The 24178-nt window shown below is 58.3% G+C and overlaps 2 protein-coding genes across 3 annotated transcripts in view; both read right to left on the bottom strand.

Annotated features, from left to right (window-relative positions):
* Nucleotides 1-619: 619 nt before the first annotated feature.
* CPNE9 (copine family member 9) lies at nt 620-7798 on the bottom strand. The gene is made up of 20 exons (XM_075762189.1): nt 7617-7798; nt 5947-5987; nt 5793-5839; nt 5420-5523; nt 5155-5194; nt 4481-4557; nt 4209-4272; nt 3989-4092; nt 3805-3909; nt 3391-3432; nt 3206-3281; nt 3082-3135; nt 2905-2966; nt 2563-2609; nt 2292-2473; nt 2015-2142; nt 1794-1896; nt 1659-1716; nt 1487-1560; nt 620-1382 (listed from the first exon to the last, which is right to left on the bottom strand). The coding sequence occupies exons 1-20, from the start codon at nt 7691-7693 to the stop codon at nt 1230-1232; spliced, it is 1638 nt and encodes a 545-aa protein (XP_075618304.1). The 5' UTR covers nt 7694-7798; the 3' UTR covers nt 620-1229.
* A 390-nt stretch (nt 7799-8188) lies between these two features.
* The window catches only part of MTMR14 (myotubularin related protein 14), a 33415-nt gene continuing 17425 nt past the window's right edge, over nt 8189-24178 (bottom strand). The window contains exons 14-19 of one of the 2 annotated variants that reach the window (XM_075762186.1): nt 23898-23968; nt 23211-23260; nt 22846-22984; nt 19933-20109; nt 11859-12014; nt 8189-8561 (exon numbers count right to left, since the gene is read on the bottom strand). In XM_075762186.1, the coding sequence (XP_075618301.1) occupies nt 8381-8561; nt 11859-12014; nt 19933-20109; nt 22846-22984; nt 23211-23260; nt 23898-23968 (774 nt within the window). In that variant the 3' untranslated portion in view covers nt 8189-8380. The remainder of the gene's footprint in view (nt 8562-11858; nt 12015-19932; nt 20110-22845; nt 22985-23210; nt 23261-23897; nt 23969-24178) is intronic. The other variant, XM_075762187.1, reaches the window with a different exon arrangement.

The raw sequence follows: 24178 nt of genomic DNA, 5'->3' as shown, positions 1-24178 counted from the left end.
CCCTCCCTCCCTCCGGCCGCGCTCACCGGCCCCGGGGCCGCGCTCAGCGGGCGGGCGCGGGCGGCGGCTCCATGGGCGGCGGCGGCGGCGGCGGGCCCGGGCCGGGCCGCAACAATGGAGGCTGCGGCGGCGCCTGGCGCGGGGCGGCCGCTGGGTAAAGCGCCGCGCCGCCCTTAGCAACCGCACTTTCGGCACGGCCGAGCCGGGCGGGGGGAGCGGGGCGAGGGGATGGCTGCGGGGACGACGGGCGGCAACGGGAGGCGATGGGGAGTTGGGGAGGGGAAAGCGGGGAGGCCCCGGGGAGGCCGGCGGAGGCCGGGCCGCGTCGCGCCGACTGAGGCGAATCTGCCGCCCCGAATCACAGGCACCGCCGCCACCGCCCGCCAGCCCCGCCCCGGCCCCCCCCCCCCCCCATCGGCCCGGCCCCCGCTGCCCCCCGGCCCCAGCACGGCAGCAGGCCCGGTTGGAGCAGTTTATTTACAGTCGGTAACGCGGTACAGACCCCGCCTGCCCTCCCGCCGAGCCGCCCCGGCACCCCCCCCCCCCCGGCTGCGGCACCCCCCGGCTGTGGGGCCAGGCCCTGCAGCACCCCATAGCTGTGGGGCTCAGCCCTGCGGCACCCCCGGCTGTGGGGCCAGGGCCCTGCTGAGGGCAGCGGGGCAGGCTGTGGGGCAGGCTGTGGGGCAGGCTGTGGGGCAGGCAGGACAGCGCCGTGGCACCAGAGCCGGAGGACGGGGGTGCTGGCGCTCGGCCGAGTGGCAGGATGCAGGCAGGAGCGGGGTGCAGGCAGGAATGGGGTGCAGGCAGGAGCGGGGGGAAGCCCCCTGCCCCAAGGCGTTGGTGGGGCTGGGACCCCCGGCATGCACCCAGCCCCAGGGTCAGCCTCCTCCCCGGGGAAGGGAGCCTGACTGCCCTCCTGGGGGGGGACACGCCGTGGCCCCCCAACAGCCAGTGCCCGGGTGCTGGCCCTGCCCGCGGCCAAAGGATAGACCGTCCCGAGCCGGCCCCGCTATGCCAGAGCATCGCTGTCGGCCGGGCAGGAGGAGAGGGCAGCTGGGGACGTCCGGCCCCGTGGTCTCGCTGCCAGAAGAGGAGGGTCCCAGCCCCGTTCACCGGCTGCAGCAGCCGGTTATCACCCTTGGGGGGGCCACATCTCCATGGTGAAGCCCTGGCCACCGGCAGAAGAAAGGTGACACATCCTCGCCCCACCGGTCGGCCCCACGGAGGAGCTACTGGGGGTCTGCCCGACGAGGCTTGATGTCACGGGTCTTCATGTAGGAGAGCAGCTGCTCAGGGATCTCAGCCAGCACGTCCTTGGCCAGGCGGGCCATGCTCAGCACCTGGTTTCCTGAGTCATCCACATAATCCCGAAACGGCACAAACTTTGAGGGAAAGAAGTTTGCAGCCTGGTTGGAAACAACCCTGTGGCTGCGGGGGTCAGTGAGGGACTGACCTGTGGTGGGACTGGGCTCAATGCTGGTGTTACCTGTACAATGTCCCTCTCGGCATAGCGTCCCCGGGAAGACACTCGTACCTCGTCACCGTCCAGCTCCTCCATGGCTGAGGGGTGACAGCCAGTGTCATTGGACCTCGGTGGGGCGGCCACCAGGGATGGTGTTTCCATCCCCTTTCCCTGGTGTCCCCAAGCCCCAACTCACCCTCAAACTCAGCCGGACCCACTCCCACGATGATGATGGACATGGGCAAGGCAGAAGCCTGTGGAGCAGAGGTAGGGTGGCAGCTAGGGCAGCACCCAGCATGGGGTGAACTCACGGTGACGCGGGTGCACTCACAGTGACAATGGCTTCCTTGGTCTGCAGCATGTCAGAGATGACGCCGTCGGTGATGATGAGGAGGACATGGTACTGCGAGCCGTCAGTCACCTGGGCGGCTGCCCTAGGGGGACAAGGGATGGGGTCCCCCCAGCAGCCTCACCAATGCTGGGCAGCCAGCCCTGCTGTGGGACCAATGGCATTTGGGGACAGCAAAGGGGACAGAGTCCCCTGACACTCACCCAGCCACCTGGTTGATCACGGGGGCAAAGTTGGTGGGGCCGTAGAGCTGGACGGTGCGCAGGCTCTGGAGGTAGGACTCCAGCACGCCCTCGATGCCGGCACAGCTGGGGTTGTCCGCGTTGTTGTTCTGGAGGATGGGGGTGGGTGCTTGGCAGGGGACCATGGCTCCCGGTGTCCCCCCCCGGCTGCGGGACGCCGGGGCAGGATGCAGCCAGGGTGGGTGCTTCTTCCCCCTCACTGCCAAACTTCTGTGTTCCCCCCCACCCCAGGGCGCACCAGGGGGAACTGGTGGGAGATCTTGCCGTCGGGTGGGAGTTTGGCGCCGAAGCCGTAGGCGGGGAAGAGCTTGTCGCTGTCATAGTCCTGGATGATCTCCCCCACCGCCTTGAGCGCCAGGGCGTAGGCGCTCAGCTGGTAGGGGCTCGCGTAGTGCAGCGAGGTGGGCTGTGACGGCATCCCTGCGGCACAGCGCCCATCGGCACCCGCCCCACAGCCAGCCCCACAGCCGTGCCAACAGGGACCCCCCCCTTGCACCCGCTGCACTCACCGTTGGAGGCCGTGAAGTCGATGGCGACGGTGAAATTCAGCTGCGTCCTTGGAGAGGAGAGCGAGGGAGGCTGCCGGCCCCACGGCGCAGGGATACTGTCTTCCAGCCCCATGGTGTGGCATGTCCTCCCTCCACCCCCCGCCCCGGGACCCATGGCCTGGCCCCCCCTTCCCCAGCCAGCACCCCACAGCCTGGAGCCGCCGTCCTGCAGCCTCTCCCCAGCCCCACCGCCCCCTTGTCACCCCCAGGCTGCACCTGCGCCATCACTGCCGTCCTCGCCCCGAGACCCTTGCCCATGGGGGGGGTCTCGGGGAGCCGGGGGGCACCCGGCCCCCCACTCACCCGCCCCGGATGTAGTCAACGAAGGTAAACTCGGACTCGACAGAGAAGGAGAGCAGTGTCACCTGCAGGCACGGGGAAGTCAGACCCGGCTCCCCCCCCCGCCCCGGCTGGCACAGCTGGGGGGGTCAGACCTGCTCCCCCCCAGGCAGAGCCCCAGGAGCACCCAGCCCCACTCACGGTGCCGGAGTTCACATATTTCTTCTTCTTGCATTTCTTCCTGGGGTTCAGCACCTGCGGGCACAGGGGTGGGTTGGCCCCAGTGTGGGGTGCTCCCCAGCCCCCCCCGGCCCCCCAGCCCTACCTCGTACACCGTGAACTGGCTCTGCGCTCGGGAGAGCTCCCGGTAGCTGGTGGCAAACTCCCCGATGAAGTCGTGGCTGCAGGAGGAGCACGGGGTCGGCGTGGCCAGACACCCCGGTGAGGGGCACCCGGGGAAGTGCTTACGGCACCGTAACGTCCCCCACCACCCCATGGGCACGGCCTCACCTCCCATCCCGGTCCCAGTCGTACACGTCTATCTTCACCGTCCTTAAAGCGAGGGTAGGCAGAAGGTGAGTGGCTGGCCGGGCTGGCATGGCCACCCCTGGCCCCCCTCGTTTGGGGACACCCAGCCCCGCAGCCCACCCTGCAGTGAGCACCCTGCCTGCAGCCCCTGGCACCCCACCTGCCCAGCCCGCGCCTCTGCCGGGAGGGAAGTGGGAAATTTGGGTCACAGCGGGGGCCCTGGAAAGGAGGGGGATGCCTTTATGTAATTTGGGTTGCAAAAGAGGAAAAAAACCCAACCCAATAAGGACCCAATTCCGAGCTGCCTGCCGCTGCAGGGCCAATCCTGCACAGCAGATGCTCTGGCCCCATGGCCACCCCGACCTCATCCCTGCCACGCTGCCCCAGTCCCCGTACCGGTCGTAGTCGCCGTTGCAGAGGGCGCGCACAGGGATGGTGAAGGGCTGCCACACCGGGTTGAGTGTGTTCTTCACCACCTCTGTCTTATGGCAGATGGTGAAGCTGCGGGAACAGGGCAGGGTCGGGGCGCACCATACGGCGACGCCGGCACCCTGCCCACCCCACCGGGCCCCACGCTCACGTGCCGTCCTCGTTGCTGCGGTAGAAGACGAGGAAGGGGTCAGATTTTCCGAAGAAGTCCTTCTTGTCCAGCTTGTTGGCGCACAGCTGCATCGTGACGATGTCCTGGGGACAGGGACTGTCACTGCCGGCTGCCTCCTCGCCCCTGGCCCCAAGCAGCCGCCCACGCCGGCAGGGCCACGCAGCCAGCACCTGGCCGCTGCTGGGACACGGGCACTCACCCGGCAGTTGCTCAGCTCCTCGGCCAGCAGCAGGATGGTCCCACACCGCTTCCCCGGGACCCCTCTGGGACCAGAGGCACCCGGTCAGCTTGGGGACAAGGAGGATGGGACAGGGACAGGAGGTGGGGTTGGGGCTCGTGCCCCATAGCTGGTGCTTGGCAGCATGGCCGGTGTCCACAGCAGGGGACATGCGGGGGGGGGGTATTCCATGGGGCAGGTGGCTGGGGACACGGTGTGGGACCCCCATGCCCCCCCCATGGGGTGTGACTCACGTGAGGGCTCTCTCCAGGCGGCCCCGCTGGGACCCGATCACTTCCCCCAGCGCCACGAATGCCTGCCCCAGGAAGTCCTGTGCCCCGAGCAGAGCGCCATGAGCCCCCAGGTGCTCCTGCCCCAGCCCCCCACCACCCACACCCACCCCTCATCCTCCCAACGCACCCACAGGACCTGCCACCACCTTTCCTTGGGGCCACCCCAAGTGTCCCAAACCCACCCTGTGCCCCAAAAGCCACCCCCCAGCCCAGGACCCATCCTGCACCCCCCAGGACCACCCCAGGTCCCCACTCCATGTGCCCTGGACCTACCCTGTGCCCCCCAAGAGCCACTCCATGTGCCCTGTACCCATCCTGCACCCCTTGGGCCTCCCTACACCCATCCTGCACCCCAAAAGCTACCCCCATGGTGTGTCCTGGCCACATTCTGCCCCACCAGGCACCCCCATGAGCGCTGGGTTCTCAGGGCAGAGCAGGGGCTGGTGCGTGGCAGGCACCTACCTTCTGCCAGTTCCCACGGGGCACGGAGAGATGGAGAGTGGGTTAGAGCCCCCCGAGGCTGGGGGCACCTGCCCCCCCGACAGCACCCGCCCCCGGGGCACAGCCTTGGGGTGCCCCCCCACGGTGTCACACCGGGGCATCACCATGTGTCCCTTGGCACGGGCTGTGCTCACCTGCTTTAAAATGGAGCAGCTCTTGGAGTCCACGTTGTAGCTGGTGACGGGAGAGCAGAGCCCTGAACTGGTGCCCGTGGGGGTGCGCTGGCACACAGCCCCGCTTCCCCCACCCATCTGTGCTTTTTGCCACCGTATCCTTATTTCTTATAATTTTTTATTCTTCTTATTTACTCTCCTTATTTATTATGGTTATTTATTACTGACTTGGTGCTTTGTTGCACCTCGAGACGGGGCCGAGCCCTTCCCCAGCCGCCCTACTCACACATCGAAGCGGAGGTTTTGCTTCTCCTCAAAGTAGTAGTCGAGGACAAACTTGCGGACAAAGTCGGGGTTCAGGGTGTTGTCGATCACCTCGGTGCGCCCGAACTGCGGGGAGAGTGGTGAGGGCAGCTCCCCCAGGACCCCTCCCCATCGCAGCTGCACCGGCACTAATCCCGGCAGGGGGATTAGTGCTGCCGGCAGGGCTGGATCATTAGCGTGGATGTGGAGGGATCATTAGCGTGGACATGGGTGGCCATATGGGTCCATTTAACCCAGCCGAGGATTAGCCAGGAACAGGGGCACTGGGGGCAGCAGCACCCCCAGCATGGGGCTGGGAGCCTCCCCAGGGACCTGGCGAGAGGGGCCGTGCTCACCTCCTTCCACTCGCTGCTCCCCGAGCCCTGCACGAAGAGGACTACCACTGCGGAGAGAGGAGCAGAGCTGCGCTGCCGTGCTGTGTCTGTGCCCGTGCCCTGCCGTGCCCGTGCCGTGCCATGCCCCTGCCCCCTGCCCGGTCCCACCACCCACCTGGGTCAGATTTGGAGAAGGTGTCCATGTCCAGCAGGTTCCTGGGGGAACAGAGCCAGGCGTGAGCCACCCTGGGTGCCACCCACCTGGCTCTGTGGTGACTCCCTATATCCTCCCCCCCCCCCCGATCAGGGGACGGCAGACGGCACCATACGGCAAGGCCGTACCGGCGGCACCCAGGGCCCAGAGCCCCGGCAGCCTGGGGGGCACGTGCTGGTTCCCACCGCAAGGTTTGGCGGGACAGCGGGGCGAGCGGGGACCAGCGTCTCCAGCGCTGACGATGATTGAACATGACAGGAAACCCATTTAGAGGATGAAACCTTTCCCCGTGCTGCTGAGTGCCCGCCGCACCCCGGCAGCGGGAGCGTGGCTAATGGCGGGGCACAGAAGTGAGAAGAAAGGAGACAGTGAGAGCAGGAGCTGGGCAGCCGGCGGGGACCAGCTCCGCGCCCCCGACACAGCCACCAGCAGAGCGATTGATCCTCACCCTTTGCGCGGTGTGACACCAGGAAATGCCGGGGGGCTGCAACTGGCTCCGCTGGGATCCTTCCCGCACCCTGGGGCAGCTGCACAGGGTGGGCTGGGGTACAGCTGGGGGCTCTGGGGCTCAGCCAGCTTCCCTGGCCCCAGCACCCAGAGCTGGGGGTGCAGAGGACAGACCCCCAGGGCCTCCCCAGCAGCCCTGGATGGGGCTGAGCTCTTGGGGAGCTGCGAAGGCAAAGCCTGCCTGCACCTCCAGGAGCGAACCCTGGCCCCTGCCCAGAGATGCCGGACCCCGCGGCCCTGCGGCCCCTCTGCCCGCTGCCCAGAGAGCCTGGCAGGGAGGGCAGGGGCTCGGCCGCAGGGAGGGGGCACGGCAGCCCCTGGCCCAGGCCGGTGTTTGCAAAGCTCGGGGCCATGCCAGAGCTGCCCGGCCGGGCGGGGGGCTTTGCGGGGCCGGCCGCAGGCCCTCCCTGACCCCCCCCCGGCACAGGGGACGCTGCTGCCCAGGAGGCCGGTCCCTGCGGGCAGGACCCCCCGGCCACGGGAAGGAGGGCAGCGGTGCCTCGGCCGGGCTATATTTAGCCACCGACAGGCTGGCTCAGCAGCCGCCGTTTGCCCCGCGGACCCCGCCAGGAGCCGGAGGCACCGAGCAGCCCCTCTCCCGCAGCCCCCGTCCCGTCATGGGCCAACGCTGACCCCCTCCCGGCCCTGCTGCCTTGCCCGGGGCTCGCGGAGCCGGGCAGAGCCGGGCAGCCTGCCTGCAGCCGGTACCGGCACCCTGCGTCCCGCCAGCATCGCCCCGAGCGGGGCCGTCCCGCACCCCAGCCCTGGGGAAGGGTCCCTCTAAGTAGCCGTGCCGCGGAGCCGTGCCCGGTGCCAGCATCCCCCGGGATCCCGCGGAGGGGACGGGACCTCTCTCCACGGGTGGCAGCCGGACAGAAGGGCGTTGGGCACACACCGGTGGCACCGAGCGGTACCCGGGGAAGCGAGGGGGAAGCGAGGGGGAAGCGAGGGGGAAGCGAGGGGGAAGCGAGGGGGACCCGCAGCCCACCCTCTCCCAGGGGCTGACCGGCGGGCAGCGGTTGCTGCGGGACACGGGCACCTCGCCGCGCATCCCCGCGCGTTTCGCACCCACCCGTGTCCGGGCGCCGGTCCCCGCCCGCTCCCTCGCCCCGCTCCCGGCTCACCGGCAGGACACGGTGAGCTCCACCTTGGTGCCCGGCACGCTGCCGGCCGCCGGCTCCAGCGCTCCCGGAGACGCCATCCCCGCCCGGGCGCCGCCGCTGCTCCGCGCCGCCTCCTCCCGCGCCGCCGAGGCGGGCGCGCCCGGGGGCGGGCACGGCACGGCACGGTACGGGCACGGGCACGGCGGCCCCGGCCCCGCCGGCAGCGCCGCCCCGGGCACCGGAGGGGGGTCGGTAACGGGGACTGGCCGGACCCGCGACGGCTCGGGCCCGGGGGGTGGGGGGTGAGGTGGGGGGGCGCGGCGGCGGGGGCTCAGCCCCACCGGGACCTCCCGTCCGGGGCTGACGACTCAGCTCCACTCCCCAGCCCGGTGCGGCAAAGGCTCAGCCCCGACTCCCGCCCCGCCGGGGGCTCCCTCCCGGCCCCGGCTCGGTGCTATTTCGGTGCCACCGCTCCCGGAGCGTGGGCCGGGCTATTTATAGCGAGCGGCGCCCCCGGCAGAGCAGCTCCCACCGCCCCCGGCTCAGCCCTGCCGCCCGCCTCCCCCCACCCGCAGCCCAGACAGGAGACGGGAGAGGGCACAGCTCGGGTGTCTTTACTGCAGAGACTCGTCGGAGCCCCCCACGCTCCCCCAGCCCCAGGCAGGGGTGGCCGGCAGCGGGCCGGGTGGGTGCTGCAAGTGCCCACACCGGGAAAGGGCTCCCGGCTCGGCCAGGGGGACCTGCCGGGTCCCGGTTCTCCGGCCAGCGGCCCAGGAACGCCACACTCAGAGCGTGCTGCTGCTGCCTCTCAGTCCCACGCCCCGCACGAACTGCTCGAGGAGGCCACCGATGGCCCCCGAGGGGCTGGGGGGCACGGCCTTCAGGCCGATGGTCCGGCTGTAGCTGGCCAGAAAGGCAGAACGCACTTCTTCCAGCCGGGACTCGCGGTCGCTCGCCGACACCAGCCTAGGAGAGAGAGGGGAGGTCAGCAACTGCAGTCACCCCTCTGCCCATCCCCGCTCTTGTTCCTGATGTGGGGCAGGAGGCTGGCAGCACAGCTGGGGTGCTCAGCTGGCTCCAGTAGCTGAGGCAGCGCCAGCCCCAAAAAGCTCCAACTACAGCTGCTGGTACTGCTGCCTCCTTGCCCAGCCCAACCCAACCCAACGCTCTCCCATGGAGCCTCTTGCAGCCCCAGGCTCCTGGTCTCCCCTTGGTCTCCTTCACCACCCGCCCCCCCAGTGTCTCCCACCACCATGGTGCTTATGAGGCCACGGTTCATACAGAAAGTGCTGCTTTCGCCAAGCGGGCTCTGGCTGACGTCAGCCCCTGTGCCAGCTCCCTCCCCTCCTTGCACAGCGTTCCCAGATGGAGCCTGGCCACATGTGCCATACCTGGACAGTCGCTTCCAACCTATTTGCGACCGTCCCTCACTTTCACTGGCCCCAGCCTCTCACGCTTACGCCAGCACAGACGGCTTTGGGAAAGGGGGGATGAGAGGGGGCAGACAAGGTGACAAAAGCCCCAAGGAGTGCTCCAGCCATGGAAAGAGGGGAGCTGAGCAGCGTTTTACTTCCGCTGCCCGGAACGGCTGCAAGCAGGAGGGCTGTGTGCAGAGTAGGGCATGGCTTCCCCCGGGACCTGCTCTCCTCTCTGGCTGATCCACACACCTGGTTAGGGGCTGGCGGGGGGGCAAAGAGAGAGGAGGGAAGGCTATATTTCAGCTGAGGGAGCAGGGAAAGCAAGACTAGGGTTCAGAGGCAGCTGTTCCAAGTGCTCCGGCCTGAAACGGTCCTTGCTGCACGCTTCTGCGATGTGCCGGTGGTTCCCAGAGAGAATAAGACATTCCTCAAAGGTCACTCCAAGGGCACAGCGCGAACCTTCCCCATAAAAAATTCTCTTTAATCTCTCCAGCGCCTGGGCTGGCTATAAATTGGCACAGCTCATTTGAATGGAAGTGTTAACCACCCACAGCCAACAGCTTCGGTCCGGAAACAGCAGCAAGAGGATATGGTGGGAGGCCTATAAACAGCAAGCGATGCCGAGGCAGCCAACCAGGCCGCTGTTTACAGTGTCTGATAATAAAGAGAAGCCAGAGGGCAAAGGAAAAAGGCAACATATCTAAACACATTAAAAAGATGCTTTTTTGGCAACCTAATTAGGACGTGGAACTCGCAAACCTGCTAGCATTAAAAATAAGCTACATGAAAGCAAGACTTACTTGCACCCGAGTACAGCGATCTTAAATGTCACATGCAGAGGTAAGCGAGGGCGTGCAGCAGTTAGGTCCCGCACCTTCTGGCTCTCGCACCTCTTTACAGGGCAGATTTTGTATTTAGATATTCAGATTTTTACGTTTCTTTCATGGTGTGAGACACTCCAAGGCACAGGGTCAAGCAGGTAGCCACTGCCCAACACTGAGCCCTGCAGATTGGCTGCACAATTTCACTCTGAGCAGTTCAACCAGGGAGGCAGGTCGCGCTTCCTTGCCAAAATCCATGGTGCTCTGCCCCACTACACTTCCTACAGCCTGCCCGCTTGTCTGCAGCTTGGGGTGCAGGATGAGAGGAGGCTGTCAAAGCCCCAGCTCGAAGTAAGCCCTGACAAGCCCCACACAAGCACAAGAAGTAGGCTGTGAAAAGCGTACCTTCATCGAGCTGCTGCCAGCTGAGATGTAAAGTGGGAACTCAAATGGAATTTAATTTTTCCAAAAACTCGTACTGTGCTGGGCTGTGAAAAACTGGGATAAAACCACAATGGGCTCCTGAGCAAACAGAGCTGATGCAGAACACAGAGCGGAAGCCCTGGGTCAACCTCAGCACAACATCCTTGGGAACTCTTCATCCCTTCCAAACAGTGCCTGGTCCCCACACCCGCAGTCGAGCGGTCCCCAGCCCCCGAGCACCCCACAGCTCCAGTGAAGAGCTGAGCAGGGCAAAGCACTCGCAGCATCTGCTGCACACCTGAGGGAGAAGCACCACCGCTGTTCCCCTTCCTTTGAACCCCACTGAAGTCCCAAGCAGCCAGACTCCGAACCACGTGAGCCTACAGTCTCAGCACAGGCAGATTCTGAGCTCAACTTCAAATCACGTTTCTCTCTACTGAATTCCCTATTCTGACGTCAGATCCAACTCCAAGAAGGGCAGCAACAAATTGCTGGTGATCAGCAGCTGCCAAGCACAGCCATGTTCAGGGCACAGTAAAGCAGTTGCAACTTCAGCCACCCATCCTTCAGTCCCTTCCACTCCTTCAATGATCTCTGAACAACTACAGAAGCAGCACAGCGTGTCCTCGTAAAAGGAGGAGGGCAAATCTCAGCCAGGCCATGTCCGACATCCCTCGCAATTCTTCGATCTGCCAATGCATGGGTCTTGTAGCTTAATCATAACTAGGGAGCAGCTGCTCTGCTCAGCCGCACAGCGCACAGCCACAGGAGAAGGCGAGCCAGGGCAGCTAGCCTGTCTCACAGGAGACGTTGGTTTTCACGACACTTGCCCTCTGCCTCCAAAGCACGTACTCAGACCTTGGTAAGGGACCGCAAGCGTTTGGCAGCACAACTCTAGCACAGCGAGCTAGCGGCAGCCCTGATCTGCCATTTCAGTTTCTAGATTGAGAGTTTGAAGCCTGAAGGCACAAGCCAAGGTTCTCCTCTAACAGCAATTAAAGCGCATCTTCTGTCTTTCAAGCTTCCACAGAGGTGGCTTTCTATTTGGGGAGGAACATTTGCCTCCCAGCCATGTTGCATGGCAGGATGCGACAGGACGCAGGATCTCTGCTGCTCTGCGCTGGCCAGGTGCAGCACCTGCAAATGATGCTGCGCGTGGTCAGACAAGAATGGGGGTGACAGAAGGAAAGCTCCTCTCTTATTGCAGCAAGGATCTGACCCAAGCAGGGAGAGAGAGATGAGCAAGATCTAAAAGCAAGAAAATCTGGGTTACCAGTCCTGTCCTGACAAGCACGCATCCTCAAATGCACTCAATTATGCCCAAATTCAGTGTCTTCAGGGAAGAGAGAAAAGCCTCTTCTTCCTACAGAAAGCAAAGTGCCCCTGTCGTTAGGCAGAGAAGATGCTGGTTTCTTTCTGAGCTCAGCATACACAAAGAGCACTCAGTGACTGACTATCTGGATGGAAAGCATCAAAGAAGGGAAGAGGGGACAGCTTGTTATGGGCTCCCAGGCTTTTTCAGAAGCGCCAGGGTGATAAAGTTCCAGCGCTCACAGCCAGCCGAGAGACCCGAGGAGAGATCCTGCGTGTGAGACACTTACAGGCAAGTGCTAGGGAACTCATCCGGGAAGCTGCAAGGGAGAGAGGCGTCTGCGCTCAGGATTGCCTGCTCCCGAATACTGCCACACCCTGTCACCATCTGCCAGCTGCCAAAGTCTGTGGAAACGGAAGATCCGGGCAGAGAATGGTCCGCCGATCTGGGGCAGAGAGAGAGGGAGACGGCGCGATCAGTCAGGTCATTCAGCCACATGCCTTCCACTAACGCCGGTGCCAGGGACCCGCTGGGCTGACGGCCAGCGGCGCCTGTGCCAGCAGCTTTGACACTCGGGGACCAGGGTGCGACATGCAGCTCCGTCTGGGCCCCGGCCAAGCCTTTCCTTTGAAAGCGAGGGGAGAGCCAAGCCGCCTGGGGCTGACAAAGCAGCGGGAGCGCACCGGGAGCCGGACGGGACAGAGCCAGGAAGAAGCAGATGGCCATGCAGAACTGCGAAACCCATTAGCGAGATGCAACAGCGCGTCTTGCCCCAAATCCCTCACAGATGTGGATGCCGTGCTGTAGAAGGGGCATCCCCCTGTTGCTTGTTGTAGCTGTTAGCACAGCCCAGGGCAGCAGCAAGGCCTGACAGAGAATCAAGGTTGTAACTTGGTTAGTGCTGAGGAAGACAGAGAGCCCTGGTCCGGCAGCCGTGAGAAAGCAGATCACTCCTGAGGCAGTAACACCAGATCTGAACAGAGACAGTCACCGCTCAAGACATCCCCAGGGCACCCACCCTCCCCTCCCAGCATCTGAAGATCTTTTCATCCCTATGTTTGAAGGATGGATTGCACCAGAAGCCAGGCGGCAAAACATCTTTAGGACAGGAAAAATAGCCAAGGGAGGATAACTGTTTGATGCATGCTGCCTCCCACCAGGAAGGGAGGAAGCATGAAATCTGACAAGTGAATCTGAGGAGTCCCTCCGAAATCTCAAAGAGGGCACAATCACTTGAGACAAACCCAGAGCTCTTGGCTTCCAGGGAACAAGCAATTACTGTGCCCTGCTGCACAGCAGACTGTACATAGCTGGAAGCACAGCCTGTGGCAGAGCTACTCAATTACACACTACCAAGATCTTCTGGATAATTTATCTGAGATCTGCTGGGCAGATAGCAGTGCACCAGCTCCAGCTCTGCCGGGCCAGGTACTTGCACGCTGTCTTCACAGCTAAGAATAGCAGTGGCGCACTGCAGCTGCTCCCCAAGAGACCAGGAGAACAGCTAGAAAGACAGGATCTCCCACAGCAAGAAGGACCTCAGCGAGACTGGAAGAGAGATGCACAGCAGGAAACCTATGCGCAATCTCGATCTAACTCCAAGCCTGCCATTTAACTAGCCCGATCAATACGGCCAAGTTGGAGAAGTCTGAAATGCAGTCCTGAGCTGGCTGCACAAGCAGGGAAGGGGAAGGCGCACAGCTCCTTGCATGTCAGCTTCCCATCACAGTGCTGATGCTCCCGCAGCTGCAGTTCGGGGGTAACACCACTGTCTGGAAGTTCAGGCTCTGGAAGGACATCCCAGCAGTTAACGGGAAAAGCAGAACTTCACCTGCTGTGTATAGCTCTTGTTTTCTGGCTGCTTAATGAACCGAGGTTAACGGAGGTGCTGCAAGCATGAAGCACTGGGAAAACCCCTTCTCGCAAAAAAGTGTTTTTCCTACAGCATGCAATTCTGCGGTCAGAATGAGGGCATGCCACTGAAAGCAGAACTGCAGCATGTACTCTTAGAAAGACCTTTTGGAGATCAGACAGGGATAACCTTCCCTAGGATGCAAGGAATTCATAAAGGGAGCAGCTCTTCAGTGACATCTACCCCTCTCCCTGCCTTTGGAACATAACACCGAGGAAGTCAGTGTGAAGGAGAGCAGGCAGAGCGTTTGGGCCCAGAGCATGGTGCCATGCTGGAAGCACAGTGGGGACAGTGCAGGAAGCCAGGGAGAAGCACATGAGAAGCACAGAGGAACACTGCTTCAGTACAGGGGGAAGAGGAGGGTGTCACCTCCCTGGGAGTACAGCACAGCCAGACAGGAAAAATGGGAGTGTCACACGCAGTGACAAGAATTTGAGCTAAAGCAGGGAAGAGGTCTACAGAGGGCTTTGGCAGAGGGAAAGTAGACAGCGACATCATTGCTGCCAGGAAAAAGTAATGAGTTGTGGAACAGAGGATAGGTTTGGGGCCAGGCAGAAACAAAGGTTCTGACGAAGGCAAGTCTGGATGGGAGAGGAGGGCTTGGGCTATGGCAGGATCTCCAGGGGAAGAGAACTGAACTGAGCTCTGCAGTTCTCGCAAAAGGAGAGCGTAGTACCAGGAGCCTGCCTGGAAGACTCTGCCCACACGGCCAGTGAAGGAACAAGACAGGATCCAGGGCATCAGGGACAGTAAAAATGTCCCTCTGTCCAGCATCATCAACCACTCTGGTCAGATGAGTCTGTGCTGAAGAAGGTGAGCAGAAAATTGTTTCCTGTGTTGGGTGTGTGGCCTCAGCTTCCAGCTGCCAGTTACCTTCCATGGTTGTCAGCTAAGATTAGACTGATCTTACACCACCTCGTGGAGGTGGATCAAGTAGCCTCTTGAATTCTTTATTGTATAGGCTGATCATGTACCTCCTGCAAGACTGACTCTCGGTGGCTCTCTAGCCCATTCTGAGGTCCCTGACCCTGTCAAGCAGCCATGCAAGCTTGGCAATGCTGAAACATCACACAAACAGGTCAATTCCTTCTCAGCACCGGCCACGCTGCAGAGAAGGGCAGGTGTGTAGGACACATGGCTCTGTGACTGGCCCTGTGCTCCCAGGCTCCCTGTTTCTTGTCTTTAATCCACCTGCAACAATGTGGAACCTGATCCCAAAGCACAGACCCCAGAGATTGCATGACTGGGTCCATCAGTGCTGAACTGCCACTGCCCCACCACTCCTTGCTTTCAGGCTGCTCCAGGCGGCTGGGAATTAGTCAAGTTATATCTAACCTAATAGCACAGGAGTCTAGGAGTCCCAGGCAACCAATTCTGTCTCTCACCTCCAGGCAGCAGAATAAACACTTGTCAATTAATTGAATAAATTGATTGACTCTGCAACAAGTCCAGGTCATCTCTCTCTCCTGGCTTAGATATCTGAGCCCAGCCTGCAGAACTGAGACACTGTGACAGACCTTCCCCTCTATCCCCAACGCCTTCTCAAAGGAGGAAGTGTCACAACCAACAGGCATCTTGAACAGCCTTGAGAGACAGCAGGGGCCAAGGCTGGGCAAGACAGGCAGGGAAGGGCATGGCATGGGAAGTCTTGTGTTGGCACTGCAAGGGCAGCAGAGCTTCTTAAAAGCTGAGCTTGGCTTGAGACCAAGACCAGATCTCTAGGGTGACTGTATCCCAGTGCAATCCAGTCAATGCCAGAGGTGAAAGTCTTCCTGTTATTTCTACTCCTGAAGGCTCTTGGTAAAGTCTTGCTGCAGAGGCTCAAAAAAGGGCTTCAGTGAGGCCCCCAGAGCAAGCTGGGGCTGCCGGGACACCAGGACCAGTCCCCAAGCCTGTAAGAACACCACACTGCAGCCACGCCAGAGGCTGGCTAGCTACAAGGGCAGCGCGGAGGGTCTTGGGAAGCAGCCGGATGACTACAGCAAAGCTGACATGGTTAGGGGAGATGAGATACAGCAAGTCTTCAAGTCGCTGTCTCTGCCACAGACATCTAATGGCAGACAGAAAGAGAATGAAAGTGAGCTTCACACACCCACCTCTTCAGGTCCACGAGTGGGAAGAAACTCCCTCAAAAGTGCAAGATTAACAAAATTAGATTAGCAAAACAGAGATGAGCTGCAAGCTGTTCCTTCACACAAGGAAGGACCTCTAGCAGGCCATAAACTGGCAACTCCTAGCCTGGAACAGTTCCTTTTAATTAGGTCAGTGCTTCCCATGCAACATGCTGCACAAGACAAGAGTATTTCAGAGCACATGGACACTCACCTACTAGAGAAGAGCCAATACCGGAGGCAGAGCAACAGTCAGGGATCCTTCCCTTTCTTAACACGTAACTGAGACGAGTGCCGAGTGCCAAATGCCAACAGCGAGGTTCTCATCCTGCCCTGCGCGGCCCCCGCTCACCTGCCATATTTCTACACACCTAGGACTTTGGGAAGCAGCTCATTTGCCAGCATATGCTCTGTGCCTCAAATTGAAGCATTAAGTAGGTACTGTACGCACAGGCAGACTGTGGCAACCTGGAGCAAAGGGCAGTCCTTCCCACCTTTGCGTGGGAAGTGTTGGCAAGGAGTACTTGGCAGAGAGCTGTACTGAGCCCTGGCTGAATCCCAGGCAGTTATCTACAGGCTGTGTCAGTGCCATAACAGCCTGAGCAGCCAGTCCTCTGCGAGCACAACCGCTTTTGATTACAGCACAGTCATGTGTCAGACGTCAAGCCCATTTTGTGGCATAGTCGAGCAATAATTCCAGAAAACGTTCCTGTAAACAATTCCTGTCCTGCTGTGGTTGCTGTCCCAAGTTCTCACATCGCAGATACAGCTTCCAAGCCAGGTGGCTGAAAGGAGCAAGACACACGGTGCGCATGCAGTCTTATTGCTATCAACAAAACACTCAGAGCCAAGGGACAGCAGCTTCTCTGCTCTCTCTGCAGTCCCTCCAGACCCACGGCTGAACCGTCTGCAGCCCTTTAAGTAAGGGAGTTCTCTGTGATGTTGAGCAAAGCAGATCCTCCATGATTTAACTCCTGCAGCTCTCAACTCTTCAGACCACAGTACTTTGGGTTTTGTTTAATTGACTTAACAAAAGCACATTCAATCAAAGATTATCCAGCTGCTAATCCACATTAGTGCTATGTGCACACACACTAAATCCCTGACACAGATACAGGGGTTTTCTGCAGTGTCATGGGATGCTTAGACTATTAGTGTCAAATGCAACCACAGGCCATGATTTGCAAGCCGCTACCCACTCGCACACAGGGAGTTTGATTCTATGCACACTACCTGCCATACTCAGAGCTCTCAGTTTGTAGAACAAGCAGCACCTTGTCCTACTCTGCAAATAATCTATGCAGTATCTTCATGCATGCTTGCCCTCAGCAAATGTGATCTTACCATAAGCTAGAAAGCCTGCTAGGAATTTGCCTTTGTACCGCTTTGCCTAACAAGAACCATCCCGGGATTTACGGATACCCAGGACCTCTGGATCAGAGCAGGACTTGGAAGACGGGCTGGCGAGGCAATGGCAACAGCAGACTGCTGACATGGTCCTGCCAGGAGAGGGGCTTGGCTCCCACCAGCTGACTCCTTCCTTTAGGACACTCCAGGTCCCCTCCCAGGCCCTGCTCATCTCTCTCTGCTGGCTTGCCTTCGCATTCCCTCCGGAGCTCCCCTGCCTGCCAGCATCCAGACTGGGCTGTTTACCTCAACTACCTGAAGGGTGCCTGCTGGCATTTTACAAGCAACCATTTTTCCTCAACTGCTGCTGCAGTGGTTAAGTGTTTTGTTGCTATGGCCACACAATCAGAGGATCAGGAAGTCAAGTACAGTAGTTTCTTCATCTTAAGAGCCTTGGGTGTTAACCTGCCAGCAGCACTGTGGAGATAAAGGTATTTAGGGCATCCTGATCAGTCCCTGTGCTCCAGCCTTTCCATCCTACTCCCACCATTTTTCAGGGGGTGAAGGGACAGAATTTACCTCTTCCTTCCATCACAGATACATTCCTTCTCCACCCAAAGTGGGACTCATCCTTTCCTTCAGGATGGGAAATCGTGGTTGAAGGTACTGTGCTAGCCATTACCTGCACAGAGCTCAATAGACAAATTCAGATTAACACAGTCAAAGCAGGGAGACCAGAGCCAAGTGGAGCGACATAACCCCTCTCTCTAGACAAAACATATCACATTCAGGCCCCAAAAAGTACAAGCCATGGCAGTGTCTCACAAGGTAATGCATTGCTCAAGCCCTTAGCTAGCAGGGCTGCTAGCAGCGTTACCCAGGGAAGGCAGGCAGGGCACGGTCTGGCTGATCTGGCAATGGACTAGGAGAAAAGGAGCACAAATGTGCCAGAAGACTTGGTTTGAAAGAGAAGCTCAGTTCAGACATTGCCTTGACAATTCCACCCACTCCCTGCAGGGTCTCTAGGCTCATTTCCTCCAGCCTGCACACCAAGAGGAGCAGGACAAACCCAGGTGACATCAGCGCATACAGGTGTACAGTCTCCAGCCAGCACAAGTGTAGCAGGCTAACCATCTTTGCGTGCAGCTGATTTCACCGCTTTGGCTTCACAACTGATCCTCTTCTCCTGTGCCCTTGGTTCCAGGCAGTCCAAGGGGTTTGTTCCCTTTTTATCCCCTATTCCCGTCACGTATTTTTTTTCTAGCCCAGCCCTTCACACTGCCTTGTTCACAGAAGTTAACAGGGATTGGGAGTGGACTGGCGCAACCTTGCTGTGCTGAAGGGTTACAAAGGCTTTGTGCCATGGTAGAAAGGTCAGAAAAATATTTGTAGTGGAATTCACAGAACGTTTACCTCTCACAGTGACAGAATACTGCAACTCCTACTCAGGAATATTTATTGCGCATAAGCAAAAGCCATCCCCAGGGACTCTGGCCTGGAAGTAACAAGCTTCCCCACCACACTTGCCTGCTGTCTCAAGCCCTCAGAGTGCTGGTTCTGCACTAATCATCCAAAAGCTTACATACACCTCATCCAGACACAGCCAGAAGAAAGATAATTGCTGGCTTTACCAACTCTGAGCCCCTGGAACACAAGTCACAGGGACTGTGTGCTCAGCCCCTTCTCGTTGTGCCCTTCTGCCTACTCTGTTTCTCCTCTTCGCTCTCACAGAGCGGAGTCCGGCTGGAGCATTATAAACCAATTCTTCCACAGCATTGCTGCAAGCTTGCTACCAGCCCAGCGCTGAGCAGCCTGTTAGGTCTTGGGAATGGTGTGAGACCACACACAGGAATTGTGGCACCACTGTCGTGAACAAAAGCAGTCCTCAAGACGAGCTGTTTTCTCTCCAGTATTTTCTTCTCTTCTTGGGAGATTTGTTTCATCTTACAGAAAATGTAGAGGTGGACCCCGCAACAACTCAAAACCATCCTAGTGATCTCTTTCCTTGGGGAGAATGGTTAGCATCATTTATGAAAACTGTCAGACAGTGATTTTTCTCTGGAACCAAGAAACTTGGTAAGAAAGTCTTATGAATTTTCAATGCTTTACTTGTTTGTCATTTTATTTTCCATGTGATGAGAGAGTACTAAAATTTGGCTGGTGGCTGTTTCTGAAGGGAATCACTAGAAAAAGACTCATCGGAAAACCTGCAGAGACTACACAAGCGTTTGATGCTGTTAACAGCAACCTCTTATCTAAGAGCCTCTTTATCCCCTGTCGGCCTAAACACATGGTGTTTGCTCCACAGGCTCCGGTCTTTCTTCCCTAGCTTCGCTCACCACTCTGCTTTGCCCTACCACAGCATCAGACTCCAGAAGGGTGCCAGAATATCCTTTGTTATGGCATGAGATTAGGCTCAGGCCCAGGGTCCCCATTCCCCAGTGGCCCAGCAGGAACACGGAGCTTTCTGGGCAAAATCCTTTGTGCCAGCACAGTGCTTGCAGCTTGCTCCCAGCAGATTCCACCTCTGCTTGCCACCAGCACCCAGAATTTTTCCACCCTGCGGTGTCAGGAAGGTCAGAAGGCGGAAAGGGGGACAGGATAGATGCAGAGTGAGGTCTGCTTGGTTTGAAAGGCTTCCTCCCCCACATAGCACAGCCATTTCAAACCCCTGTGGAGGCATTTGACAGAGAAAGTGCTGCGAGCTCCAAGCATGCAGGATGCAGAGATGCCAGAGCTCGTGGAGTTGAGGCATGCGCTGAGGACAGGCAGAATAGAAGACACCCAGCTGTTACCGGCACAGTTCCTCACTCCTGTTTAATGGCCAGCATCTCACACAAGGTCAGGCTAGAGAGGAACGGGCCTCCTGAGGCCTGTTTGTAGATACAAACCCACGTGCTCCAAGGTTCTCAGAGCCACACAAGCACAGCCCTGCACTCCCATTTACCAGACACCTGCTTTGCTGAGAAATGCTCTACTCCATCCCATCTCACCTGGATCTGGGCACTTCCAGTGGGCTGCTTCCAATCCTCAGGAAGTTATCAGAATGGGTTGATGAGGAGGAGCTGGAGGACTTGACTTCGACCATCCCTGTGGAAGGCAGCCTGTCTTCAGACTGCTGTGCCCTGCTCCAGAGCACGGCTTGTGGTGACGATGCACAGCTCTTCCTCCTGTGGGATGGAGAACTTGGGTGAGAAAGCTGGTTTTCCCACATACTCCAATTAGGAAGCCTTTCCACAACATGCCGTATTTTACCCCAGCAGCTACAAGCTCTTGTTCCCACTGAACCTGCCCTCCTCCCTCCCAAGGAACCGTGAGTCACAGGTAACTGCTCGGTGACAGGGGTACACTGAGCTCAACCTATCTTAGCCCATTCTTCCATAGATCACCATCCACATGACCTGGAAATCAGAGATGGGAGAATACATCAGCCCACACACATACAGCGATTGCTTTGTTCAGTCTAGTTGTAAAAATGTCTCAAGCAAGGGGCCTCCCAGCAGGGAAAGACCATTTCAATCTGCTCTAAACTCTACAGAGTGTATCAGCCTAGGAGCTCAGCCCAGGTGGGTGTTCGTGCACGCTGATGAGGGTGACAGGGACACAATGCCTGTGCTATTTTCCCTTTTAGTGATTCCCTTCAGGCACCACCGACCACACTTCTGACCGTGTGCTCAGAGCTGGCAGTCACTCCAGATGTAGGTGCGTTTCAACCCTCTCCCTGTCTGCGCTGACAGCCCAGAATGACTCTGGCTTCTCTTCTAGCCAGCACGTTCAGACTTGGGCACGATTCACTGTCCTTTGCCACATCAGGCCTTAGCTCACAGTACCATCCCGCTACATGCCAAACAAGCACACATATTTGGGACTAACTGATGCCACTGCTGCTCCTCATTCAGAAGATTTTCTTTCTTACATCAGTTTTTTTTGTTCTGGAAGAGTCTCAAGAATTTTTCCCCATTCAGCTCCACAGTGAATTCGACAAAGACCTCCCTATGTACACAAGGAAAAGTCTAAAGCAAACAAACTCAAGGAGAAAAGATGCTGTTCTTCCTGGAATCTGGGAGGGCACCTCAGCTTTGACTTAGATCTCAAGCACTGTCAGCAAGTGCAGCTAAAGACAGGCTCTTTGTACAGTGGGAAGCACGATATCCTCTCTTCACTTCTTGAAGTGTGTCCACCCTCAAACATCACACCACAGCCTCTCTCAAACATTATTCATCTCATGTTATCATAGCTGCCAAAATCTCCAAGCACAGCCTGCAGAGACAGGCTCGTACAGCTGAAAAACAAATGCCTCTCCCTGCAAGGAGACCTCGAGGCCACCTGTTTTCAGGACAAACACAATGAAACACATCCCCTCCTCACGCTATGCACAGTCCAGCTCACCCAGCTAGGAGCAAGCTCTGCCTGTTCTCCAGACTACACAGCCACAACAGCCTGCAGCAAGACACTCATGCTCAGTCCCCTCACTAAGCACTCATGGCAAGGCTCACAGAGTTCTCTTCCCCTCAGCATGGGCCTGAACCACCACCGTAGCAGCAGCTAACCAACACAGCCTGATGTCTCCGACAGGAATGAAAGCAAACCAGAATTAGAAAACACCTCACAAAATCAAACCCCGACAGTCACAAGTGCAGCAGATCTCTTCCAGCATGCTCTGGCCACTTCACATCTCGTGAAAATCACGTGTAGGTTTTGTGCTGCAGGATCTAGTCTGTATGTCCTGAGCACTCAGAGCAACATAAATACTTCCAGTTTACTACTCTGCAGCCAGGCAAGTGGAAAGTTATTCTCTATTTGCTGTGGTCACTTTGCTGCGGATAGGTAGGCTCTGTGAGTTGAAGAGGACTCTGTGCTGCTCACCTGACAAACACAGTTTAGGACTCACCATCTCCATTTTGTGATTCTGCAGGAAGATTCTCTCTTCTCCTCTTCAGCATTTTATAAATTGACTCTCTATGTGCTTTAGAAAGGCTGCTGCCACTAGCATGGCTACAGGCTCAGTCCCAGAGGACTTCCAACTGCCTCCAGCACAACCCAGATTTAATTTAAAATAATTGCAATATAAAATAGCATCTCCACATGTGCTGAGGGAGAGGAGAGAAAAATTAAACTGAGAGGGGCAACCCTACAGCAAGGTTCTGAAATCCCCAAACAGCACCAGAAGCTCCACAAGCAAGCACAACACCCCTCCCAGAGCAGCAGAGTTGCCAGACACCTTCCCCAGTCCCTGCTTCCAGAGAGCCACCTGCATCCCCAGGCGAGTCCTATGTGACCCTCTATCAATAGGGAGCACTGCGAATTTCATATTCTCCCCCAGAAGTATCTCTAAGCAGCGCTGCAGGCAGCAACCTGCTTTCAGCTCACACACCTCGTGCTGTTAGAGGAGCTAAAGTTTAGATGGGATTCTTGGCCACACAGCCCAAAGACCACTAACTGCAGACACTCCCCTGTGTAATCTCTTTTATAAACTGATTAAGCTTCATTTTAGGGCAGCTAAAGGGTCTCCACTTTTCCCTGGGGAGGCTGCTACCAAATGTCATTTTTCTGGTAGTTCGGAACCATCTTTCAGAAGTAATGAAATCCTTTCTGGATGAAGTTTAACAGCGAAACTGGTGAAAATGAAACAAAGCTGCTTTACTCTCATCAGGGGACAAACTTCAGGAGCATCCCCACAGAAGCCTGTCAGTCTTTAACATGGGGTGGTCTCCAATTTTTGGTGCAGAAATTCTGTAGCACAAGTTGCAGCAAAACCTCTGACAGCCAACTTCCTCCCTCCACTACAAGGAGCCCATACCACAGAGAACAGACCTGGAGGGCAAGGGATTTCAGAAATATCTTTTCTACTATGCTCAGAGCCTGCCCCTTTTGTTGTGCAGCCTACTGAGTGGTTATCTCCTCACCATGCTGCTTGAGCCTGTGCTCCTGCTGGCATCAACTCCACTGCTTCATAGGTGAAGCTCCCAGCTGCTCCAGGGGAACTTTCCATCCCCAGGGAGAAGTCGCTGCTCAGACTTGTGGTGCTGCCTCGGTCTCTCTGCTCTAGAGAAAAGAAAACAGAGCTACCTGAAGACCAGCTTGGTCTCGCTCGCTTTCTCTCCCTTTAAGCAGTACACTTCCCACGTGCCCTGGGGCTGCATTCTTTTGAGGCCCCAAGGGAGGCCCCAAGGGAAGCATACCCATTTGTAGTCACCTTGATGCTATGAACCCAAGCCCCCAAGCGACCAACCAGCACCCAGGGGTGCTGATGCTCAGAAGCAGCACTCACTGAGCATGCAGATCTCTTCCAGGGTGAAGCCAGGGGGCAAACTCTTCCTTCTGGGGAAGAAAAGACAAAGTTACCTCAGCCACAGTACAGGGCTGCAGAGAGGCTGGCTGTAGCCCGATCTCTGGGGCACACAGCAGCTATCAGAGCAGTGGGGAATTAGCTGCGCAGGGGCAGAGGGGAGGGGCAAGGGCTGGTGTGCAGTATCCGACCTGCCTAACAGTTGCAGCCCACACCCCCTGTGCTTTGAGAGGGTGGCAACAGGCTGCAGGCAGACATGTGCTTATTCAGAGCCTCCAGGGTGGGCTTTGTTTCTTTCTGCCCCTCCTGAAATAGGAAGGGGTTAATGTTTAGGGGTCTGTTAAAAACCAGCCACCCCGCTCCCCCCCCAGCAGTGCCCGATGGAGCTCGCTGCACAGCCTGCTTGGGCCAGAGCACACATCTCTGGGTTCATCCGTGCTAAAGCAGCCACGGACAGTCATTAAGCAGAGAGCACATTTCAGCATGGACAGTTTTTCAGAGCACAACGTGGCACCTCACAAGCCTCGGCCCCGTTTTGCAGCCTTCAGAGTGCAGAATAAATTAAAGAAAACTGGGCCAGGACACCAGGGCTTCCATCTCCCCAAAGGAACAGCACTAACAAGCTCCCTGGCTCTGCAGCCCATGCAGCAGCAGGCACAGGCTCCTTACCTCTGCGACTTCACAGCAGAGAACTCCTCAGAGGTGATGTGCTTCAGAAAATTGAAGCAGAAAAAGAAAATCTGAGCAAGGGAGAGAGAAGAGCGGTTCAGGAACGAACCTGAGGCTCCATGCAGCCTCTTATCTTCCTGGGGAGGTGCTGGCAGGAAGGAGATAGCAAGAAATCTGCAGCTACCAGCCTCCAATGCGCCATGGGCTGCCATCATCCCATCCTGGGCCGTTTCTTACATATTAAACTGACCCTCTGTTCCCTGCCATGGGGAGGCCCAGAA

Source organism: Balearica regulorum, chromosome 10 (assembly GCF_011004875.1).
Source record: "Balearica regulorum gibbericeps isolate bBalReg1 chromosome 10, bBalReg1.pri, whole genome shotgun sequence".
Lineage (NCBI taxonomy): Eukaryota > Metazoa > Chordata > Aves > Gruiformes > Gruidae > Balearica > Balearica regulorum.
Note: the sequence above shows the minus strand (reverse complement) of the source record. Positions and strands in the feature narration are given on the sequence as shown.